Genomic DNA, 25,631 nt, shown 5'->3' with positions numbered 1-25,631 from the left:
AATCACATTATACACATTTATGGGTAAAGACAGCAAATAAGTTGTCCTTTGAACCCAGCCTGGGAACAAACAAGTTGTCAGTGATTTGCCAACTTGGGCGACCTTGAGCATACATGTGGGTACAACAAACATTTGGGTACAGCGATTCAAAATTTTCAGGATTTTGTCCGACTGATGTCTGATAAGTAGAATTTCATTCCTAGATTTAGATCGTAACGTTCAGGTCTACTCTGCTGTAATGGACTTCCTGCACTTTGTTTGGTAACATTTAGACTTTATCTCATGGTTTCCTATTCAAGCAGCTTTAATTTTGATATTTTCAGGGGAAAATTCATTTTTATTAGAAAACAAAACAAAACAAGCTGCATTGTGTTGTAGGGACTTTATTGGCATACATTCCTTACAAACTGCACTTTTAGTGGCACGGGAAAAATCTAGCGAGTGATGCAACTTTCACACAGATGTTTCAGGGACAGATTTATAAAGCACTAAACTAGTTTTCAGATAAACGGCAGCGAAGCACACTCATTCTTGCAACAACCGACGTGGAGGCAAAGGTAGAAGACGATTCTTTTCGTAGGTCTAAGGCACTGATTTTCGTCGCCACACATCCCGAGTTTTAGATACAAATGAACATTTTACAAACAAAACTAACTACTTTCAGAGTCACAATAAAAGCACGAACACACACATTTTAGTTGCACCCAGTTACTGATGCATCTAGGCTACTTCAGCTGATTGTGAGGCTAGTCCTTCTGTTAGTGATTTTGAAAGTACAGGTATAGTGTTGTTGCTGGGTCCAGAGTAATGCTTTACCTGGATTAACATTTTACATCATTCAAACACTTCATTAAGACTTTGGTTTCAGTTTTCACCATGTTACACTCAGATCAGGTCTCACTAAGGTGCACTCAGAGCTGTTTATCTCGAAAAAACAAGACAGAAAATATTTAATAAAAAAAATACCACCAGAGAAACTTGTCAAAGCATAACATGGTAACAAGATGAGTTCCAACTCAATACTATACACAGAAACACTTTTCTTTTTGGTAAAAAATATTACTTAAGCAGTAAAATACAAGTAAGGAATCAGAATAGTGATAAACTAGAGCTTAGGAAAGAGAAGAAAGGAAGAGAAGTGCAATGGTTGTAGTAGTGGCCTACAGTGGCAGTTCTAAATGGCAACAAAAATAAAAGCATAAGTAGTTTTACCTTCTTATTTCACTTTGTTTAAATGGAGAGACACGTTGCACCATTTTAACAAATGAACTCCTCAAGGCTCCTATCCCTAAAACCCTCTAACCCACCTGATTTCTACTCTAAAACAGTGACAACTTGGCAGATTTTTTTATACTAACTTAAAAAAAACAACTATATAAAGACTGTAGGAAAACCCGCCCCTCAAGGTTTGTGTAGGGGCGCAGTAATACAATCAACCATAACAGTACTGAACACAAGGCGATCCAGTTACATTCTGATTGCCTTTTGAATTAAACACAGCAAACACTTAAACACTGTAAAAATGGATAATAATTAATATAGCAGATAAAAAAACGAAAGGTCAGTCGAAAGAAACTCAAAGCAAATCAAGTATGGAAGAAGAGGGACGGCGCCATCCTCTTCTTTTGTAGAGTTCCTTGCTTAGACCGCTTTTGTGCTGACCTTCATCTTCTCAACTGTGTCCTGCATTTGAAAACATTCAAATGTTGATAAAAACAATAAATGGAGTTTATTATTAAAATTAGGAACAAATAATGAGCTGACTTTGACTAAACAGACTCAGGCTTTGATTTTTTTATTATTCAAAATTTTGAAAACACTGAAAATACTAAATAATTTCTCAATTTAAAGGACACCTTGGATGTTTTTAAGTGGGGTTCTGTAGAAAGGTTATGAACAATTAATATCTTACCAGTTGCAAATTGTAGAGATACAATTTAGTTCTGACCAAAATTTACATAATATATCTAGACCTCTGATGGCAACACAGAAGTCAAAGCTGATCAACCTTTCCCATAGGCTGTTTTAAGTTTTAAGCCCTGCCGCCTTCATGATGACAAACAAAATGTTTGAGACTGAAGTTGTTTCAAGATGACAGTAATCCACATTGGTTTTGATTCTGCCCGGAGTAGTCATTAGCTCATCAGTCCAGTCAAAAAAAATTACATTTTATTTCTCCAAACTGAGGTCGTTCAAACAATTTTCTGCAACAGTTAATATATTTATTGTTCATGATGTCTCTATAGAGCCCCACGTCAAAACATCTTAACTAAATTATGTTTCTGTAAATCAATGTATGGACTTGGGAACATTTATAAAAACAATTTTCAGTGATTAAAGTTGACCATTTCATCTTTAAATGTACGACAACTTAAAAAAAAGCTGCAGAAGTGCTACTGTTTTCTTTTTCTTAACATCCTGCTCAGTAAAGATTTAGTAAACTGTTTTTAAAACATCTCATCTTCATTGAAAGAGAATAAAAAGAGACCATTTTTTATCTGTTTTCTGCCATCTATTTAAAATACCTAATTTTATTGCTACCATCTCAGTATTTCTGAGCTTCAGAGTCATTGTTTGACTTGATATGCCTGGAGTGATAAAGCTGCTGATACTGGGACTCGGTTGTATTGAAAAAGCTCTTTGACACACTCTGCAAGTAGTCATGTCATTCACTGAGTCCATGGTTTATACAAGTGATATTTCCTGGACTTTCAGCCCAGTCTTATTAGCAGGAGTTCTGAAATACCACGTCAAAGCTGCGATTAACAGGGAAAACTATCATCTTATTGGTGAAATAGAGAGCAAAAGGTTCTGATTCTGATCAGTCTCGTCACTGAGTTATCATTCAGTCCAAATACAGACCTGGTGTTTGTTGAGCTCAGCCACACGGAGGTCCCACTCCTCCTCCGTCATCTCTGCGCCGTCATCTGACTCATCCACAGCTGCCTGTTTGTCTGGAAAGATAACAACAACAAAAATAAAGGTCAAAGGACATGCATTTTGCCTAAATCAGTCTAACGGACATAAACAGGACAGAGACCTTTACTGCTGCAGGTCATAGCGGTGCAGACCCAGTTGCCACAAGCACAAACGCAGCGATTGCACTCCACCTGGGTCTCTGCTCCATCCTCGTATGATTCATCCTCCAAGGCGCATTCTGTGGAAAGACACACAAGCTAAACAACCAGAAGGCCTGATAGTAAACCACAGCAAGAGAGATAAAGAGGGACAGCCAGGTATCAGCTTCCATGACTAAGATTCGTCAGCATTTCGGCCTAACCGCTTGTTAAATACCCCTGACTTATATGAGCTTAGTCATGATGAATGGTCAGCAAGTTTCCCAACACACACATAGTGAGCATGAGAGTATGAGAGAAATTAATATTCTAGAAAAAATAAAGACGCATCTCAGCTAACGCTCCAAAAACCTTAAGGCCTGAAAGTTTCAATTTCCTTCACTAAAAGAATTTTGTTTGTCCGCTAAAGCTGGAGGAAAAAAAAAAAAAACAGAAAAAGCCTGCTCACCAAATATGTGTGTGCGTTCACCCTTAAATTAGTTGCAGCTAGAGGTTTCAGCTCTCCAACATGATTGGCTGACAGAGTTATTCCTCCGCTTCCTGTGAACTTTATCCCAGATATATCCATACCAGATGACTGACTGAGCAGACTGCAAGGACCACATAACTGCCTGTGCTCCAGAGTCTTGAGATTAATTTCTACTGTTTTTTTTTTTTTTTCATTTATTATCACCCACCGCTAAACGGCAAAGATGGACAATAATACAGTAAGTGCTAACAGGTTGCACAATTTAACTTTATGGAGTCAACTCTGTCTGTTTGTCTGGTAGCAAAATATCTCACGAACCACTTACTTTCTAGGTTGGAGCAAAACAGCTACAACTTTATTATTTCTCAACAAAAGATAATCATAAGTTAAAAGTCTGAGAGGCGACAGGCGATATGCATTCCTTCAATAAATGCTAGGCCTCTAATGTATTCATATATTTGAGTCTACAGAGTGATAGTGTAGCTTCACGTGAAACTATTTCAGAGTATCTCTTTAAACTCACTCTTCTCTGGCGGGTTGAAATCAGGCTTCAGACAGTTGAGGAACTCATCAAAGCTCAGCTTCCAGTCGGCGTTCTGGTCGGAGAGCTCAATGAGGGCATCGACACACAGGCTCCTGGGAAGCACACAAACAAAAGCCGAAAAGAAAATTAGCATTCGCTTACATAAAGTGACAACTGAGCAGGGGAGAAACCTGATGCATTAACGATAATTAGCCGAGAGAGTTTTATTCCACGGAAAGCAGGTGCTTATGTCACCGCAGGCTCCCACAGGAGGCCTTCAGCCCTGTTTGTTCTGGTCCTGACAGGTTTCAGTGACCTATACTACGTGACTTAGCAAACATGAGCTACAGTATGTTTTATCACACAGGCAAATATTTACAAGTGCATGGAAAGAAATGCAAACAGCGCCAGTTCTTACACCCAGACTTCCTCGTACTCGCGGACATAAGCATGTGGAACATCGAGCACACTGACCTGAGCAGCTTGTTGCTCTCCTGGTCGGCATAGGACTGCAGCTCCACAACCGTATTGTTGTGCTGGATGAAATTGAGCAGCTCCGAGGAGTCCAGCTGAGAGTCGCCGTTATCATAGGACTGCAGAAACATGAGTGACCACATAGAAGGCACAATTAGGACTTCATAGTAGGAATAAAATGCAACTCCATGACTCAGTTGCTCCTGGCCACAAATTATTCAGACATAAAAAGCTCCTAAACTCAAGGGATGAACCAGTGCTGTATTGACACATAACAATTTAGCAAAATAGCAATTTTAAACAGAATCTTTAGCAGCTGTCTGTCACAAATTCTAATCTTGCTTCTATTTTTTCCAGTTAAATGTATGAAAAATTCCAAGAATAACACAGTTGACACATAAAATTGTATTTTAGCACCAACAAAATTCACAAAGAGCTGTTAGCTGAAAACTTGGCACATATTATGTATAAGATATACTGTAAATAACATTTATATGGCACTTGGATATAGGATGATGCATTTAAGGTCTTGTGTCAGTTGTTGGATTTTTTTTCCTGTTGTTTAGGAAACAACCTTCAGATACAGTTCATCTACTGGACAGGTTAGGTTTTAGGCCTGAGACTTTTTCTTTTGACCTCAACTTGTTCACTTTTCTCATTTGTTTAAGAAAACACTGCCCAGTATCCTGACATGGACAGAAAATTAATGATAAAACAGCCAAAGGCCTCAGAAAATGCGAAGAATCACTGCCTAAAACCATTTTAAAAGGTGACAAGAAAGCAACATATAAAATGAAAATAGTGAGTAGGGTTCAAACCTTTGCACAGAACTATATCTTCTGGATTCAGAAGATATATTGTACAAATACACCACTAAACACAATATTCAGGCAGTAATTCTGATATCATTTCAACATAAGCACCGCAGACACATACCCTGTTTACAGCCTCTTTCTTAATGAAGACTGTTTAGAGCTAATTCTTTTTTTTTAACAATTTCTTGTATAAATCTTTACAACAATTCTGCTTTGCAATTAAATTTTTCCCATTGAGTGTTTAGACTTTACAACACTGCCTCACTGGGAAGACTCATATAGTTGTTCTTTGCAAAATTGATGTTGGACCTTTCATTATTTTTTCAACTGGTGACAATTTCTGTATTTTTGTGCAAAATATATTATCCAAAAAAATATAACTGAGATGCTGCATATTAATCTAGCAGTTGATAACACTTTAAAAACAACCCATTTCACAATGCAAACAACTACATAAATGCTTTTCTATAAAAAAATGGTCTTCTCCTTCAAATCAGCGAAGGGCAGAGCACAGACCCTCATTAAACTGAATTATAACCATCAGCTAAACACTTACAAGGTCTGTCTAACTTAGCTGTAAGAGTCAAGGTGGTTGCAGAGTAGGCATACACTGATAAATAACAAAAAGGGCGGTGTGTGAACAGTGGCGTGTGCACTAATAGGGTCATTTCTGCCCTCTGGACACCAGCAGCAGAAAGAGGCCCACCTTGAAGTACTTCAGCAAGATTTCAGAGAAGTTGGACCCCTTCACAAACCAGCCGTCGGGGACGACCTCAGTCTGTAGCCACTGGATGACGCGATTTCTTAACTCATTGCGATCAGCAGCGTAGCACACCACTGCAGCAGTAAAAAAGATTTCCAAAGGTCAACAGCTTGAAATAAGTTGACTCCCTCTTCATTAAACCATAAAGTAAAGTAATCCCTTTTTTTTACAACAGATAAACTCAAATACCAAACATGACAGTAACCTAATATAGTTAGGAGATACTGACGTAGTCCATAAAAAGTCTTTCTTGATGTAAATTTGTAACAAATTCAAACACAAGTCAAAGACAAGCTCACCTGGATTGGCAGCTGCCTGCTTGGTTTTCTTTTCTAAAAAAGATATAAAAAGACAAACGTGTTCAGAACAAATGAAGAAAAATCAACCGATAAGCCTTACAGATGATGGCACGGGTCAGTGTGACATAAGGATTTCACTCTGATTCGTCTGCCGCTGATCAACGTTCAGGCTGGCAGTAAAACAATGACACTGTCGAGCGTGAGGTGAGAGGTTCGCTTCAGATAAAACGCTGCTGTCAGACGTGTGAACAGAAGAGCTGAGGTCAGAGGTGCGAGTGTGGCGGCAGTCTGAGCCGGTGCGGTGCTTTTTATGTTTTACTACAAACTCAGCCACCTCCAGTTATCAGCCCTGTGAAAATGTGCCAGTTCAGAGATCACCTGCTAATTGCTTTATTAACTGTGTGCAATATCATCAGCATCTGCACCACACTGGCTTTTTTGTCAAACTACTTACAAAGCAACTAATTCGATTCAGTTCAGTTTATTCATAAAGCACTAATAGAGAACAAACGTCATCTCAGGTTGCTGTATGAAAACATTTACATACATTATTAAGGTATATCTGTATCAACATTCAGGCCTCATGACACTCTGTCATGTGAGAGGATATAAATATAAAAAACGTGCAGTGTTATGTTTCTTCTTAGCAACTAATGCTAGCTAATCAAACGATGCTGCCATTTGTCTCTGTGCTGCTGTCATTCTGTGTCATGGAATTTCAGTCAAGTTAAATAAGCTGTTTTAACTTCAAGTTATTTACACCAAATGCACAAAAAAATCATTTTAAACAAAGGCTGAATATTTAAAGAGATGTCTATTTAGGTTAGAGTAAGCTTTTTATCATTTTAAGATGTTAAAATCATCAATATGACCAGATGAGCATGCAATAAACAAAACAACCATGGCTGAACTCTTTCCATATTAAAACAGAATCAAAAATCTGAGCTACCAGTCTTTTATCACATTTTTTTTGACTCATTAGAACTGATAAACAGCAGATATATTTATGTTAATTCTAGCAACACATTACTATCATAACCTATGAGTACAACGTGTTGTAGCAGATTTGAATATTCATAGATGAAGAAATTACCCTCATGGGAGGAAAAAAACCAACTCTAAATGTGTTTTTTTTAAAGGTTAAGGGATCAGTTTTTTGGGGTTTAATCACTGCAAAAATGGGAAATTTATCTTAGTATGGTAGGGAATTTTAAAAGCTCTTTGAAAAAAGGAACTTTCATGATGAGATCTGGTGTCATGCGCTGTTGCTTGTACCCCGGCAGTGTCCGTCGTGTGCCACTTGGATCTTCAGTCCGGTGAGACAAGCATCTCTGTGCAGCTCACAGTGGTTCCTGTAGGTCTTACCGTTGCTGCCACACACTGACCTCTTGTGGGGCTTACAGCTCTGCGAAGACAACAACAGGAAACAATGGAAACGAGTGTCTTCTTTTTGCACAACGGTTTATTCTGGACCAGCCAATCAGAGCTCACCTCTATGCACAGGCAGCTGGGCTCCCCCTTCTCGCTGACGGCACACTCTCTGCCGGCCCCACAGAACACGTTGGCACACACTTTGCTCTTGCTCCGAGGCTCCTGAACGACACACAGACAAAAAAAAATGTCAACACTTTTAGTTGTCGCTTTCACACACAAGGTGGCACTGTTGGATTCACAGGAAGCTCATGTGGATGGCCTGCTTAAGAGACACAAAACACAAACATCTTATTTTGACGTAAGTCACATGTGCACCAGATCTGTTCTGTCACAAACATAAAGTCACTTCACACTTTACCAAATAGAGCTGCTGATGGTAACTACACAATTAAAAAACACAAACAAACCCATTCTTTGGCCTTATCACGTCACTCAGTCTGCAAAGTCTGAGCACATTTTACCTTTAGGGCACATCATGAATTAAAAACTTTAATATTTCATGGATTCAAATAACAGTTTCCTGTTTATTGGCTTATTCTTCTTCTGTAACATATCCGTAATGTTTAGGTTCACCCTTTTTACTGAGGTTTCTGATGCACCAGTTGTTGCCATGATACATCATGCCATGTTTGAACACGGAGGAAATGTAGCTCAAAGGTTAGAAGCAGCCCTTGGGCCGTCTTCAGCTGGCCCTCAATATCCTCAAATAAAAATAAAACAACTTAAAATAAATCAATACAAAATGACTATGCTTATGAAGCTTAAAGCCTTTGTGCTTTTTTAAATACTTCCAACAAAGAATGTCATCCATGTTTTAAAATAAAATAAATAGATAAGGTCTGTTGTTGTGGAAATGAAAGCTTAAAAAAACAAACAAGTAAATAAATTAAGGAGAAAAATATCCCTTTAAATTTGAAACCTACTTTAATCAAGTGGTCAGTTTACAGGTAGTTTGTTTGATATACCCAAAAATGATTAGGATTTTTTTATTGGAATTTTTTTTTAAAAAAAGCCATTTATGTATGTTCCCCAAAACAAATTCTGGAAGTTTTTTTTTTTTTTTTTTAAAGAAAGATGTTAAACTTGGTAAACCAATCAGCTTTAAGGTTTGGCAACCACAGTAGGTCTTGTTCTGTGTATTTTTGAAAGATGATGTGATTTTACTGGAAAAAAGGTTGAATGCTCAACAAGTTTCAGTGCAAAGAATAAATAAAAAAAAACACCAAAACAAAAAAACCTAATTAAGAATAAGCTGAAATAAATCCACTCAGTTCAGTGTGCTCGTTAACTAAATTTTCTTTTCAGCTGCCCACAGTCCCTCTAATTTGCTCCTGCTGATACTTTTCATTTGTGGTTAAAAATCCTTTCCTTGTTTCAAAAAAATTGCCAGCAGGTCAAAAAGAAAAAAAAAGAGAAAAGATTTAAAAATGAGGTCACTGATGCTGAACCAATCACGAGACGCCATGCGGAGCTTCGAGAGCCGTTTGTTGACCCTCGTTACCTCCTCCTTTCCCTGTCTGTGAGTCTTTGTATACTTGTGTGTGTGCGTGTGTGTGTTAGAGTTTGAATGTAGGGTGTTTCCACATCTGGGGTCTGAGCTGTGTTTTCCTGTTGGGTCGGTTCCCATTCACTGAAATCTTTTCTCCTCTGTTTCTCCAGACTCCACTCCCTCCATCCTTCTCCTCTCTGAGCGTCTGTCTCCTGAACAAGCGAGCCAGAAAGTTCTGGCACTCGGAGCTGAATCCCAACTTTCCACATGTGTTTATTTATGACTGTACCGTTTGGTACGCAGGCTTGGAAGAAGGTAGTTTATTGTCACAGCACTTACGGAGTGGAAGGGTGGTCACATGCAAGCTTAACACAACTGCAACTCAAAACTGGCAAGAGGATTTTAGGGATTTTTTTTTTTTTTTTTCAATTTCTATGCATGGTTCACACACACTCGCACCCCTAAGCTGAGGTCATGGAAAATCTTCAAAGCGGATCGTGTGGCCCTGAGCGCATTGGCCAATTCAGTTGGTTCGACACAGATGGGCTGCAGGCCCGTCTGAACCTGTGGAAACATTCATAAGGACATGAATAATGGATGGGCTCCTTAAATAAATCTGCCACGAAGTTAGAAGTCTGTCAGTCAGTCAGTCTTTCTGAGCAGAGGATCCCTGACATTTAGCTAATGAACGCGGAGGCTGTTTTCAAGTGGCCTGTTGCCATAGTGAGCACGTTCACAGCCTGCTCCTGTTTTAGAGAGCCGTCCATCAGACAACACTGATGATATCACAGCGGAGTGTGATCACACAGTCCAAATGCTTTGCTTCTGTGTGTGTGTGTGTGTGTTTGTAGGAGACAAAAGACAGAACTGACTCTAACGTCACCCATCTTCACTAAACAAGGAGAAGCTGCCTGATGCGGCCGTTAATCACGTCTGACTGTGGCCTGAAGCTTTTACTGTGGTTACAAGCATCAGCGCTTCCCTTCTGAAACCATCCCATGTACTCATCCATACTTGTGATGTTTTGAGACTTGAAACTCGAGTTGTAATATAACCTTTACATGGAACATACTAAAAACAATATCCATATAAAGATTTCATTATCATCTGCCCCCCCTTTATGTCTTTTCTACTCATTTCAAAAGTTAAACAAGACAACAAACTGCACCATCAGAAGTATTAAATGTAAATTTAAGGTTGATTTTACGCAAGTATTCACTAGATATGATGGACAGACTTAGTCGTGATGAATATCTCCTTTGTTAAAAACTGTAGCTGTAATAGTTTTACATAATTACCTGGTATTGCATTATCCATTATATAAACCTTCTTAAAAAAACAGCTGAATGAAGGTAGCTGAAAGGTTACATTTCCATAACTTTTACTGCTTGACGTTCGACTGATGCAAATTTAATGACACTGCTCTTCGTTCCAACATCCATCCATCCATCCATCCATCCATCCATCCATCCATCCATCCATCCATCCATCCATCCATCCATCCATCCATCCATCCATCCATCCATCCATCTATCCATCCATCTTTTTTTTGGTCTGTGGGAAAAGTAAACTCATGCGTGCATGAGGAGAACATGCAAACTCCACTCAGAAAAGCCCCAGATTGGGAGGCAATCCTGTAACCTTCTCGCTGGGAAGAGACACCTCAAACCACTGCACCACCGTGCCGCCCATATTGCTATCATTGGACCATTACGGGAATTGGAACTTTGCTGAATAACCCCATTTCTCAAGGCAGAAGCAATTTTAAAATGATGTACTATTCAAATCAGTCACTAAGCTCTTAAAATAATTACTGTGTTTGCCTAAAAACAGAAGCAGAGTATGGCGTCAAGCAGCATCTGCTTCAACACACCTGCCTTGAGAGTCTGTGACGTGCATATTTAAGCACAGATTGAAGGAGATGGGAGAAAAATATCAATATGTAGGTTATTAATTAGGGCGGTGCGGGTGAACCCTCAGACATCTAAGGGCATCACAGACCTGTTATTGCTCGATCGGCTGTGGTAAAATAACACTTCTCTGATCTTTTTTTTTTTTCATTTATTTGGTGAAGCAGGGAGGCAATCGCTCAGCCTGTTCCGGTGTGATGTGCACTGGGGACAGTGGCAGGTGGGGAGTTTGACTGAGGTGGTGCACCTGACTAACATAAGGAGAGCTCAGGGAGAAAGGCTCCGGTGAAGCTGAATCAAAGCTCTGCTCCACAGCTGAGCCATTACAGGAGATGTTTTTTTTTTTTTTTTCACAAACTCAAACTACAAAATACAAGCATCAAGACAACTTGGCCCTGAGACTCAGGTGAAGAAAATGAGAACATTTCAAGACATTTTGAAGACTTCCTTGCAAACGCTGTTCGCAATTTTTCACAAATATTCACAACTTAATGAAATACTAACTTTTGGTCTTGGCCCTGATCAGACCGGTCAGAAATAAATTCTGTTTCCTCAAACTAAGGTTGTTCAAAGAAATTTCTACAACAGGTAAGATAACTGTTTGTAACATTTTTACTTAATCTCACTTCAAAAGATTTTAACTACATCTTTAATGACATTTTTTAATCTTCTTTCCTAAATTACCTTTGATTCTTTACGCAACATGCAGTGTACTGAATGGGTATAACCTGTACTGAGTCAACAAGATAAAGTTATTTATGCTTTTATAGTAAGAGCAGTATTTCAAAACATGTACCTAAACATAACATAAAACAATCTGTGTTTGGTCACTTATTCCTTTGTTGTAACAATGCTTCTGGCAATAAATTGTATATTTTTATTTCCCTAATTATTGTTTATAATAACTCAGAAACATTATAAACATAACCAAGCTGAAATCCATTTATACATGAATATCAGCAACTCAAAAAATGAGTTTAATATTTCTGTTTTAGTCGGATTATTGTCGTTATTTATCAAAAGGAGATGTGTTGATGTTGTTTTATATTTAGTATCACTCACTTTCTCATTACTTATATGCTTTTAAAAAAAATAAACTTTAATATTCAGAGTTATGAATCTGCGTCATGTATCTATAAATAGTAGAGCAGAGTAATAATATTAATATCCAACTGTTTACAAAAAAGAAAAGCTTCATATTTGTCAAACTTCTTCTTAAAAATGATCGTGCTCATTTCGTGTACACAGAACCAGGATGAAACACTATTTTACTAGTATGCATGCAAGCCATTAACCCAATCATTAGCAGAGAAGACGGTGAAAACAATGCACAAGCACCCACAGAGGGGGTTCTACTTAAGTGCCAAGTTTTTTACTCAGAGTAAATTATGCTTTCTTCCCCTCATTTTAAACTAATTGTAGCTTCTTACTCAGTGGATCAGAACAGAATAAAAAAGGTCCTTCATAGAGCCCATTTCACTGCTCACTTTCCTCATTTCCAGCCACTTGTTTAAATGCCTGCCTTTTTAGTCTGGATAATGAAATCATTTGAAGGTTTTAAGATGATTAATACATAATGTTTGTGTTCAGCTACAAGACAAAAAAGGTGAGTAGAGAGAGAGAGGAAGAGGAGGAAGTTGTGAAGGGAATTTCAATGTCTGGAATTAGAGAAAAGGTGACGATATTGGAGGAGGATTTCTGCTCCTCAGTTTGCACAAGTTAAGGCTTAGGCTGACTCCAGTTAAAGGGCAATGCCTTCTTGCTTCAGTAAATAAAGCTCTTTTTTTACTGCTGATGAGGATGTACAGGCAGCACAAAAACAGTGAGGCAAAATCTAAACAAATACATCCCATCATGTGTCTGCGAGCCTTTATCATGTTCTTGTTCATATTGACACAACTGTCTGACTTACAGAGCTGATCTATCAGTATTTCAGTGTCTTCTTGTGTGTGTGTGTGTGTGTGAGAAGGAGACGTTCCATAGATCCAGCAACCCAATCGATGCTTCTTCTCTGTTTCCTTACAGCCACCATGCACCCACAATGCACCCTGCCCTTCATTAGCAGAGAAAGCATTGATTTGTAGATTGTAAACACCACGCAGCTGCAGCAAACATAATAAAGAAAGCAACTTGGGAAATAATTAAAAAAAAAATGCATTGCAAACTAAAAATAGCCTTTGCATTGATGAAAGAACGATGTGTTTAATGAATTTAATGAGTTTATGTGACACGTCAGAATTAAAGTAATGCAATCAAGCAATAAAACAATGCAACAAGTGTTCAGTCTCTTTTCCTTTCAGGAATGAAACTTTTTTATTCTTTAGTGCTGTGTTGGTGACAGGATTAGGGTTTATCATGTAATTGGTTAATCATGTCTGTTAGCAAAATATCTCGTGAACCACTGGAGTTTAACAGAGTTCTCAGAAAGTATTTACTGGATTTACGTCTACAACTGATTACCTTCTGATTCAAGATGGCCACCACAGCTAATCAACCTTAGGAAACACAAAAATGGCTGTAAATTAGACATTTTTACAGATACTGAGCTAAACCTTGGTGTGCTGGTGATCTGAGAGTCATCCCTAACATATTCTGTGTGTTAGCAGATTGTGTGAGATCTTTGACATGCATTCCTTCAAGGGAAGCTACTTTAATCTATATTAAGGTTTTCATTTGACTGTGTATCCGCATAGTTGTAATATAAATTGCAGAATAATTCTAAATATATAAACTGTAAGAGCTGAAACACGGTTTTCCTTATTTTAAACCAGCAAAACTGAGACAGTTTTGAACACGGTGGTGATATTCTTGGGCTGTGGTTTAAAAATTCTGCTGATGTTTTCTGACAAATGGATGGCCAACATAAGAAAAATAGACTTTGGTATTTAAAAAAAAACCTTGTGGATGTTGTAATATTTCACTTTGAGAAATCATATTTTCTTCGGACATGAATGGATGAGTCTGTCAAGTCAGCGCAGACATTACATCTTCCACCTGAGTCCTGAAGGCATCAGTGTGTCGATTCTGAGTCTGTGATTTATGATCAGCAAAACGTAAACTTATTGTTTTCCAGGATCATTGTGATGAACTTGGGGTTTTTTTACATTTGCTTCCTTTTCCAACTGCTGGGGCATTAGATTCATGTGAGGGCATCAAATGAGAAATTTACCATTTTGGAAGTTGTATTTATTTGATCTTTTATAGCAAGTGGCCTATTATTACAGAGCTTAATACTATTTAATACTAAGTTATCTCTATTGTGAGCATTTTAGTTAAATTAACTTGTTAGCTACAGATCTTACAAGATTTTGTGTTTAAAGTGTAGCTGATTTTAAAAAAAGAACAATGTTTTTGACAGCTAAAACAACTTTCTTCTTAGAGGTGGAGAAAAAAAACAGCATCTGTTCAAAGTGGTACCTGAGCCAAAACTGACTACAGTTCTGTTTGATATATGATGAAATTCGAAAAAGAACACCGAAAATTGTCAGAGACTCAAAATACAACTGAGAGTTTCACAACGGACTTGAAATAAACTGAGGTCAAAGAAAAAAGAAAAAGACGAAACACGAGATGTGAAGGTGGAGGAAACAAGAGAGACAGAGTCAGGAGAATGTTGAGAGGAGGGGAGGAGGGGGTCGCATTCCTGGGCCATGTTGTGCCTCAGCTGATGTCCGGCAGTTCGTCTTGATCCAAAAACCTCCTCGGTATCTGGGTCAAAGAGGTGCCTCTGCTCTCCTCCTCTCTAATATTTTGCCTTTCATCATCCCTCGCGCTCGCTCTGCAGCTCTAATCGCTCCAACACGCCTTGGCTTCATGAGACGGGGACTCACGCTAGGAGCAAAAAAGGACAGACGGGACTCAAACAGAGAAGCATGTTTCCTTCAGCCCTTAAAGACCACCCTTCTCACTTCTCTCTAAGACGAAATTACCAGAAGAGAAGTGGAGCAGAGTCAAAACAGAACGAGAACCAGTCTCGCTTCATACACACACACACACACACACCGTGAGCTGTGTTCCACTTTTCTTCTTTAAGGAATTTATGCGAGCTCACTTCTTAATCCATCACACGGGGGAGAGACATGACAAGACTATCATCGGCTCCAGTTTTCAGTCATTACATAAATATGTAGCATTTGGCCTCAATAATTTACATTCCTGAAGGCCCAAGTGCTCAAGACCTGAATCTAATCAGCTGTATCTTGACTCACATCAAACCACTTTCACTCTCGCGCCTTCTGTGCTCGAGGGTCTCTTGAGAAAACGACATACAGTAAAAAGACTTTAATCAGCTCCCAAAATGACACAATCAACTGGCATGTTTCCCCTGAGCTCGGACGCCTGGTGAGTGTTTCCTGGGTAAAAAGACAATTGATTGACAGCTGGGAGAGGAAAAGGCAGGGAGTGTCCTTGGAATAATGAGTCCAAAGGAGCACTGATGTCTTCCACTCCACAGGTCAAACTATCTCTTGGGGATCGGGTTTAAGAATAAACCAGGAGAAACAAAGGAACTCTGGGTAACGATTAGCGAGCTGTGCTTCGTATTCTTCCCCTTGTTGTTTTGTTTTAATGTGAAAGGAATGCAGCAACCAAAGAGGATGATGTCACCCCCAATCTGCAGCCTGTTATTTTACACCCACCAGACTCATTGGTTCAGAGCTGAAATGTGAGAACTACAGCTCGGGATAAAAAGGACAGAACCAGAATGTCACATAAGAAAAAAAAAAGAAAAGGGGCCCGAGAGAGTAAAGAGAATAGAAAAGGTAAAACAACAAACAAAACAAAGCTAAAGAAAGCAGGAAATAAGTCACAGTCCGGGCAGAGCTACATCTGTTAGCAGTTAAAATGTCACCAGAGGCATAAAACACTAAAACAGCACCACCCTCAGTCCTATTCACCATGTTGTCCATCTGCTGGGACAATACAAGTGTCCCCTTTCTACCACCTCAGCTCTTACAACCAAACTAGAACTTCTCTCTGTAACTCACTTGTAATACTTTGAGTTTTCCAAATCCTTTCTAGCTTTCAACTCTCATCTTTCTCAGGCACACCCCAACTCAAACTTGAACTTTTTTTTTTTGCCAACAGGAAGGTGAAGTGACGCTGGAGGGAGGGCCTAGACTCAGACTCCAGCTGAGGCAATGACTACATTGTCTGCCTTCCTCTCTGAGGCCAGTATTGGGGCAAAAGGCTGAAACACGTTTGTGAAAGGAAAAGAGTTTTTTTACAGACTGCAGATCGGCAGGGCTACGAACACGCTTAGGACCAGAGCTTCTCTGTCTCTTATATGATGATACTGTAGGTGTAGGCAGATGCAGACACATGTTGCACAAGCTCACACAGGCTAACTCGCAATCTGACGCTGGTGCCTCAAAGCCAACGTCACAGCGGTTACATCAAACTTTTGAAGACTACAGACCCACAAGATCTATTAATAGCTTAGTTTAGAACGGTTGAAGTGGGGGTCTGTGGAAAGTTTCTGAACAATTAAAAACTTAAATGTTGTAGATAGCTCTTTGAACAGACACAGTTTGGAGAAATACATATTAATCTGGACCACATTAATGAGAGCATAGCTAACTATGTAACAGTAACCATGTAATGCAAAACATACTGTGATGTAAAGGTTTATAAAACAGTGTTTCCATGAAGCATAGAGAAATGTGTGAGACTGGTTTCAAGGTGGCAACAATCCACTTCAGTCTTGGAATCATCAGCTGTTAGCTCGCCAATCGGGTCAAAATTAAACTGTTTCTCCAAACAGAGACCATTCAAAGAGCTATCTACAACAGATAAGACATTAATCTTTCACAGCCTTTTAAATGAACCAAACTTAAGAGGTTTGAACTGTCCTTAAGCATTAAACACAGGACAAACTATAAGTCAACAATATGACAACTGGCAGGTAAAACGAGTAACCCTGCTCATCATATTGCAATGCTCTGTTATAAAAACCTCTATGTTAGCATTTACATAAATGCCAAATCGACAGCCGTCTTTTGCCTAAATGTTTTGCTGATCAGTCGGCTAAAGCAGTGAGTAGCAGCTCCCCCACATCCCCCCCCAGATGTGCATGCTTTGACTAATTCATGCTGTCATGGTGGCAAATGGGGGCCCTACTTTGTTCGTCAGTCGGCCATAAGTAGTTTTCTGGCTGATTGGTTTATGTAGAGTGAGAAGCCATTAAAAGACTTGTCACTTTAGCCTGAACAGACAGATAGTCGCAGTCAGCGTGGCTGGAAGATAACACCCAATGTGCAAGCCTGATCGAATGTGAAATTAATGTTTCCCCGCAGCTTTCAGGAAGTACAAAGCAAAGAGTAGTGATATGTGACCATAAGAAAATTACTCTTTTTAATGCCTAAATCATCCATCATTGACACGGATACAAGGTTTTTTTTTAAGACACTTGAAGTATGTGGTAGATTTGAACCTTTTAGATAATGAAGACCAGTCAGTCGTTCATCATACTGTGAAACAGATTCACTGTCTCATATGCAGAATTGAGCTTGAGCCTACTGCCAAATGAATGCAGGGTCGTATCTTTATCTTTCTAAATATGTTAGTATAATTTTCATCAAATTGGTTGATTTATAAGTGTTGACTCCAAATCTAGCAAAATAAATATTTTTTTATAAACGCATTTTTCAAATAAATAAATTCTCAAAGCACGAACTCTTAGCTTTAAGATGAAAAGTGATTTATTAAAGAGATTTTTTAAATATAGATGCAACAGAAAAGACTAAGGAAATGTTTACAGATGATATGGAAATCAATGTACAGATGAACAGACAGACCCACAGAAAAACAACAGCTGCAGAAAAGCCCGGTCAGCCATGACTAATCTGTAAATCTGAGTTTTGGTGATGCCCATATTTTTTTTTTCATTTCTCGCTAGTTTTGTTCATTTCAGCTTCATTTAAGCCTCTGGAAAAAGTGATGTTTTGAGATGTGCAATAATCCAAAAACATTTCCCCTAAATTAGATGTAAATACCCTCTAATTTAAGTTAAGTGTCTAATTGTAGCTTTTATATGTTCAATTTACAAAACAACCATGGGACTAACCCTGTGCCTAACTTTTAGTTCACGTGACTACATCATCATTGACTTTTTCTAAGAAACTCAGAGACCAAAACACCCTCCTATATTCTTTGTATATGTTAATTTAGAAGTGTAGTTCCTCTAATTGTATAACGTAAGTAATGATAAGACACCCGTACAGCTGGTTGGCTAAATGAAGACTCCTTTCAAGGCAAGCCAAGAGTGATGAGACACACATTACAAGGATGTGATACAAAGCAGTCTGCCAAATCTCACCTCACTACCGTCCTCCCCTAGGATAATTGCCCGACTGTGGCTCCATCTCCTCCCTGTTTTACATCACACTATCTCACCACCCAACACAGAATCCCTGCTCCGGGATCCGTGACCGGCTGTTGAGCTCCAGTAATTAGAGCAGGCTGATACAGACAGAGGACACAGTGTCCCCCGTAATGCTCACGTTCTGTCCACCTGGGCAGATATTTTTAGCCCACCTTGAATGAGAAAGAGCAAGCATCAACATGTAGGCATTAGTGGGCGCCTGCATAAGAGGCCATGATTCAGTTAGGCATGCTATAGATCCAGAGCCACAACAACAACAAGCGAGCTCCTATTCTTTTTTATCCTCGATACAGAAAGAGTAAAGCTTATCTGGTTCCCTCGTTGGGCTTACTTCCTCTTGAACTTTATATTTTTTGCTTTTCAGAGCACCGATAACAAAATTAACCACAGTGTCATTCCACCCTGTCTCATAGCGCCAAATGCAATCTCACTGCATGCCACGAAAACAGCAATCTAAACAGTTCTACCCCTCTATTTATCTGCAGGTTTGTGTGCACACATGTCCCCCGAGGCTGTAAAACTCTTATGACTTTCACTTTCCCTGCATTCAACCTCCTTTGCATATCAAGCTCCCGGTGTGCTTTAGTAAGACATCAACATTTTATCCATGAGATGCATATCTCCTTTCCAGCCTGCAAACACACACACACAAATACACTCGCGTTCATACTCACTGCATTTTTTTTTTTTCATATATATAATTCCCGACCCTGGCCACCCAGCCGCACTGCATTTCTGAGCCGCTTATCTTCAAACACAGCGATTTCCCACCTCCGGAAGCAAGCAGGCATTCACTGTGATAATAAATGAAGAGGTATAGCACCCTCATTTGAATAGCCTGTACTCCTGCCAGAGACTAAAAACATCAGCACAGAAAATCATGCTTTCATAAGTCGTTCATTTTGTAGACCCCACCCGATCATCCAAACCAAAATGCCCCCCCGCCTCCTCTAAACTCATCAGACCCCTTTCTGAGAGGGCTTTGCTCCAACTTGCTGACCTCTTTTGGACAGCACAGCGGTATGCCGGTTCAGGCTCTTCCCACGGCAGTCAACAGGCCATATATTATCAAGGTAATTACCTAAGGAGAATGGATGCCTTTCTAATGTCTCACCCATTTACAACATTCAGCGCTGCCTGCTGCGTGCTCCTTCTCCTCTGCGCCATCCCTCACAGAACATGACCGTGGATTCAATAAAGGCGCACACAATGGCACATTTAGCAGCCAGCAGGCAAAGACAGGAAAAGCAGTGGAAGGTCATCAGGGAGGGCCTGCATGCCGGGCTATGAGCGATTATGTTGCAGCTGATGCACTAATGGCCATCTGCATTAAGCCATAAAAATAGACTCGGCAACTGGTCTATCTTGTGTTTAGCTGAGCGCGCCTGAAAAATCTCCATCCTAATTAGGTAAATTAGGATGGTGTTCGGTGTTTACTTCTTCATCCTGTAATTGTGTGTGTCAACACAGCACAAAGCCAGGTGTTGAACAGCTGTATCACTAAAGCTTAAGGCCATCAAGTGCCAACCGGCGCGAGTGCTTTTCTGCTTTTTCAAGGTATAATTTGGTAAACAGTCGCTCACTGTCTAACCAAGAGTTTGATGAAACATTGCGCTCTGCCCTGTAATTGTAAAGCTACAATGACAAGGTGGCTAGCTCAGCAGAAAGTCGGCCCTTTTACAACTAAAATGTGCGAAGCGTTGTCTTGGCTGGAACTTGTTGCCTGGCAACCTGCCTTCAAGAAGATGCCAGTTTAGCTGTAGTTTGTGAGCTTCAGGGCTCCTGGTAGTTTGAATTACTGTTGTTGAGCAAAACAAAGCAAAATGTAACCCCGTGATTGTAGCGTAAAGTATCTGTTGAAATCAAAACTGGTTTTAAATAACAACAGAGACACGTCTTCACATCAATGGAAATACCATGTTGTGTGTTGCTTGAACCTGTTGTGTGTATTCTGAACATCAAGAGGACACGTTGATGTCAAACTGCTTGTCTGCTCTCAGAAACTATACATATAGAAACAGTAGTGTTTCTGAAGACGTTTGACAAGGTTTGTCTTTTGTAAATAATGTTTTATGTTGAATATTGGCAAATAGAACATATTTCTAAAAAAGATGCAAACATAAATGGTGGTATTAAAACATAAACCGCTATAAGCACAACTGGAAATGGCAAAAAAAAAAAGACTGACTAAACATTAATTACACATTTTAACTGGTCTTTCTTGGATTTTACCATTTTAAAAAGATCTGATTGGTCAAAAGTTATGATAAGACACCCCAGTCTTAAATGGTTCAGTAGACTCTACTGAAGTTGGCACTCTTCTAGTACTGGGTGCTGGTTACTTTATTCCCTTTTATCCAGAGTTTTGTGGACCAAAAGGAGCCCCCCTGCCACAGATCTCTTCACACCCACCTAAAAAATCCAATGATATTAATTAGCCTATATTACAATAATCTACTCATCTGGTTAAGATTAGGGTTAGGATCACTGGATAAAGACAATACAGTTAAGAGTAATAAAGAAACTAAGATAATAAAATAGTTGAAAATCCAACTAGCAAACAGAATTTAGTTTAAGGTTGGATAAGAGTTGGAACTTGGTTATAAGTTTGGGCTAAGATTACTGGGTAAGAGAATATAAACAGATACACAGTGGTAAGGACATGGGTACAAAAGGGCAATACCTTAGTATGATGTGGGGTACAATGTGGAGGGTATCATGGCAAAACACTTACATAAGCTTTTCATTGTCCAGTGTTGAAACCTTACCAGACCAGTTGTGTTTTTTATGGCTCATCCTCATGTGCCATCATGTTGCCTTTAACAACACATTACCGCTGTGTGTTTACTCAGAGGTTGGACCACTTAGCGCTGCAGTGTGAGACCCATAAGGTGAGCATTCTCACAGCTCTCGAGCACATTCACTACCTGCTGAGCACACAGACAAACACAGAAGCACTGAACCCCCCCCCCCCCCAAAAAAAAAAAAACATGGCGTTTGTGTGCCAGCAGAGTGGCCGCCAGTTGGCGGGGCGTTATACAGCAAAAAACATCCTACAGTATTGATGATGAGTGCCATCAGAACCCCCCAAACAGACATGAGGGTTTGAGATATGCACACATACAGCCAGCCGCCATTCTGTCCTTTCCACAGCCATCTGTCTTGAACACATTTACTTGTGTGTCACTTTCTGCTCTTTTGGCAGCTTTGGCTGATCTGTTGGGAGGGGGGAGTAAAGTAACTGGCTAAGAGAGGTGTTTAATTCAGTTTTATCCAGTTCTTTTAAAAAAAAGCCACTGTTTTGTATCAGAATGTCTAATAAAAAGCACCAAAGTTAAACTGTGAGGCTGTGCCTGGAATGAACACATCCCTGGATTTATTGTCTCTGCTGGAAGAGAGAAAACAGGACCAAATGGTCCAAAACTACCCAGACTCAGCGCAGTTTGTTCACGGCTCATTTCTACCACCACATCGGCACATTCCGACCTTTTCCAGATGTTTTTTTTCCTCCTCTGTAAACAAAGCAGCTGTGTGTTACTTCAGTTGTTTGTTTCAAAGCTGTTTTAAAGTGTTTAACAGAGACATAGGACAACAACTGGTGTTATTTTACGCTCCACAGAGAGGTAGTTCTTTAAAAAATAAAAAATAAAATAAAGTTTAAACAGTGAAACTTACCTCGGCGTAACAGAGAGCCGCGGCCAGCAGAAGGAGCGCAGCGACACTTCGCAACATCTGGAAACAAAAAGAGAAAGTGAGCTTCAGTGGAGGGGGCAGAAACAGCAGGAGAACGTCGTGTCCATCCGTGTTTTGTGGAAAGACAGAAAAAAACAATAACTTGTGTCTTTGTACCGTTTCGTTAAAGTGGTTCAGCTCAGGAGAGGAAGGGGGTGCGTGCTCCGGATAGAGTCGAGCTGGAGGTCCGCGGTTCGGGAGAAATTTGAGGAGAGAGCTGAGGAATTCCTCAGTCCGTCGTGCTCCCCTCCTCCTCTCTCTCCGCCGCGGCCAATGAAAATGTCTGGAGTCCTCCGAGGAGAAACACGGGAGGGGGAGCCACAAAGTCTACATTCTGTATCAATCAAATATATATGTATACATGCAAAACCTCAGGGTCTGTAAAATGAAGCCAATGTGAAAACGTAAACAGGTTCAGTTGAATGCAAATCTGCTGAAAATTACACTACCCCTCACATTTCCCCTCATTAGTTTGCATGCTTTCAGGTGCTAATGTAATTTCTACATAAATAAGTCTAATTAAAGGGATAGTTCAGACCTTTTGAAGTGGGGTTCATTGCAAAGTTTGTGAACAAATATTCTACCTGTTACAAATAGATGGTTCACTGCTCTAGATATTTTTTTCTGTCCGCGTAGTCTAACAATAACGCTGATTTGCATGCTAAGCTTGGCTAAAGATTCTTCCAAAACTCTCCTTTTTTGTTTTGTTTTGTTTTTTCTATACTCTTTCTTAAATATTACTCATTTTCAGCACACAATAAACCTTCATCTTCCTCCGAGTCCCCAAACTTGGGTGAAGACATGTCTATTATAGTGGCGGAGATTGCAGAGGTACAGTTAAAAAGCTGCTTGGTGGCAGGGTCCCAGGAGTGGACGAGATCCGCCCCGAGATGCTGAAAGCTCTGGATGTTGGTTGGCTTTCATGGTTGAGATGTCTCTTCAGTGCCACATTGACAACGCTTGCAGAGTGGCGGACAAGGGTGGTGGTCCCAATTTTAAAAAAAATGAGGACCAGAAAGTGTGCTCCAATCAAAAGATCACACTTCTCAACCACCCCAGGAAAGCTGTCCCTTGTCTTCTTGGACAAGAGCTGAAGGCGCAGTCGTGAAGAGGAGGGTGTCAGGTTTGAAAACCTCGAGGTCAGCTTTTTGAGGATGTTGTGGTTTAGTTGGCATCTTCAAGCCATGACCTTCAGTGGGCTCTGAGGCGGTTCACAGCTGAGTGCGAAACAGCTGTGATGAGAGTCAACTCCTCTAAGTCTGAGGCCACGGCTCTCAACTGGGAAAAAGTGAAATGCTCCTTCCAGGGCAGGAGTGAGACTCTGCCTCAAGCGGAGGAGTTCAAGTATCCAGAACACTTGATCACAAGTGATGGGAGGATGAAGCAGGCGATGGATCGACGGATCAAGGACTCGTCCGCAGTAGTGAGGATATTGCTGCAGTCTGCTGTTGTGAGGAAAGCAAAGCTCTTGATCCGAGTGGCTGAAATGAGCTCCCTGCGTAGGTTGGCTTGTTTCAGCCTCACAGATAAAGCAAGGAGCTCCAGGGAAGCTCAGAGTAGAGCCACTGCTTCTCCACATCAAAGTGAGTCAGCCATGGGGGTTCGGGCATCTGATTAGGATGCTTCCTGGGAGCCTCCCTCTGTAGGTTTTCCGGGCATGTCCCACTGGGAAGAAAGCCCGGGGCACAGCCAGAACTCACTGAGGGATTCTGTATCCTCTCTGGCCTGGGAGCACCTCGGGATCCCCCAGGAGGAGCTGGAGAGTGTCACTGGAGAGAGGACTGTCCGGGTGCCCCTCTGTGTCCTGACCTGATGGATGAAATAAAAGTTTGGCAACAACAGCGTGAGGAAAAATCAAAACAGACTTAGAAAAAACAGCACATGTCTCAACAGTATACATCATAGTTTGTGAAAAGCTCTGAATGTCCTGTCCACACCCAGAACCACCAGAAACCAAGCTTTAAAAAAAAGTCATCACTTTGGAAAGCATTCATCTGTTCTCATCAATAACTCTGCATGTTCGTCTTCCTCTTGATACCTCAATGGCTATTTAAAAGTACTGACACAATGAAACACAAGTATGAACTGCAATCATTGCTATCACCCAGAACTGACAGTCACAATCCCATTTCATTTATTTTAGGAATATAAAGCAGAATTGCCAAATACAAAATGGATCAGATTCCTGGGTTAAGTTTTCCTTTAGTCGTAGACCCCTCAGCCTTCCTAACATTACAGTGGGATGCATGTTACGGCTTTAAATAGGCTGTCGCTTCACTGATCTCTGAATTCAAGCTACAACTTGTCCCTTTCAAGCAGCATCCTTCAATTAGATCCCCTGCATGCCTAGAAACCATCTGTAAAACTATTCCTTGGGCCTAATGCACTGAAAGACTAACACTGAAAGGCTGAAAGACTTATTTCAGCATTTCAGGATTACATACCACCACTGGTGTGCGTGCATCACCAATGAGTAATTAGAGTAATTAGGAAGGACGTCTAAGGCTCTGAACACAGCGGCACACTGAATTTTGAATATAAAGAGGAGAATAAATTATTTTTTGCACTGCAAGCCACCAATTATAATATAACCTCAGCCCCTTTCAGTAAAGCTGCCTTTTCGAATGTATGCTGTTGTTGTACCTCCTGCTTTTTTATTTTTACATGTGTAACCTGCGTGCACAAGGAGAAAAAAATGAGAAACCGTTTTTGTTTCTTATCCGGTGTTCGTTTAATGTTCTTGGGTAATCATGTGCCTTTTACTGAAGATGGATGTTTTATTTTTATTGATATTCTCTTGCTCGTTCACTGGTCTGTGTCTGCCTCTTTGCTTTGCTGCTCAGCAGGAAACCGAGAGAAAGAAAGTTTGATATTCTTACAGTTTAGTGAGACAACTAAACTGCTCCGGTTTGTTTGGCAATAATTTAGAAAGAAAGATGTTTATATGGGAAAAAAAGAAATACAGCTTGAATCTGTAAAAAGGGAGTTCAAATAAATATATTACACTTTTTGTGTGTTTTGTTTCAAAGTCAACAGATCGATGAGATCTTGCATGACTTGACCTGAGTGAGTGCCAGAAGGGTTTTATGAGCATAAGTCTGAATACTTAAAATCCTTTCCATGAGCATGGTGTTTAAAGTAAATTAGCTTACCATTGCTCTGCTGTCTTATCCTCAATTCTCCTTCAGGCAAAGTGACTCAAAGCTTGAGGCCTTGGTTACAACATAGAGTCTAAGACCAAACTGTCAGCTGTGAGAAACAGCAG

The 25,631-nt window shown here is 40.0% G+C and overlaps 1 protein-coding gene across 1 annotated transcript; it reads right to left on the bottom strand.

Moving 5' to 3' along the window:
* Positions 1-367: 367 nt before the first annotated feature.
* Positions 368-22,688, bottom strand: fstl1b (follistatin-like 1b). The gene is made up of 11 exons (XM_017410358.2): positions 22,484-22,688; positions 22,310-22,366; positions 7,912-8,013; positions 7,696-7,825; positions 6,421-6,453; positions 6,065-6,195; positions 4,544-4,662; positions 4,070-4,182; positions 3,041-3,157; positions 2,863-2,954; positions 368-1,683 (listed from the first exon to the last, which is right to left on the bottom strand). Exons 2-11 carry the CDS (start codon positions 22,364-22,366, stop codon positions 1,642-1,644), a joined length of 936 nt encoding a protein of 311 aa, XP_017265847.1. The 5' UTR covers positions 22,484-22,688; the 3' UTR covers positions 368-1,641.
* Positions 22,689-25,631: the final 2,943 nt, after the last annotated feature.

Source organism: Kryptolebias marmoratus, linkage group LG6, assembly GCF_001649575.2.
Source record: "Kryptolebias marmoratus isolate JLee-2015 linkage group LG6, ASM164957v2, whole genome shotgun sequence".
Classification (NCBI taxonomy): Eukaryota; Metazoa; Chordata; class Actinopteri; order Cyprinodontiformes; family Rivulidae; genus Kryptolebias; species Kryptolebias marmoratus.
Note: the sequence above shows the minus strand (reverse complement) of the source record. Positions and strands in the feature narration are given on the sequence as shown.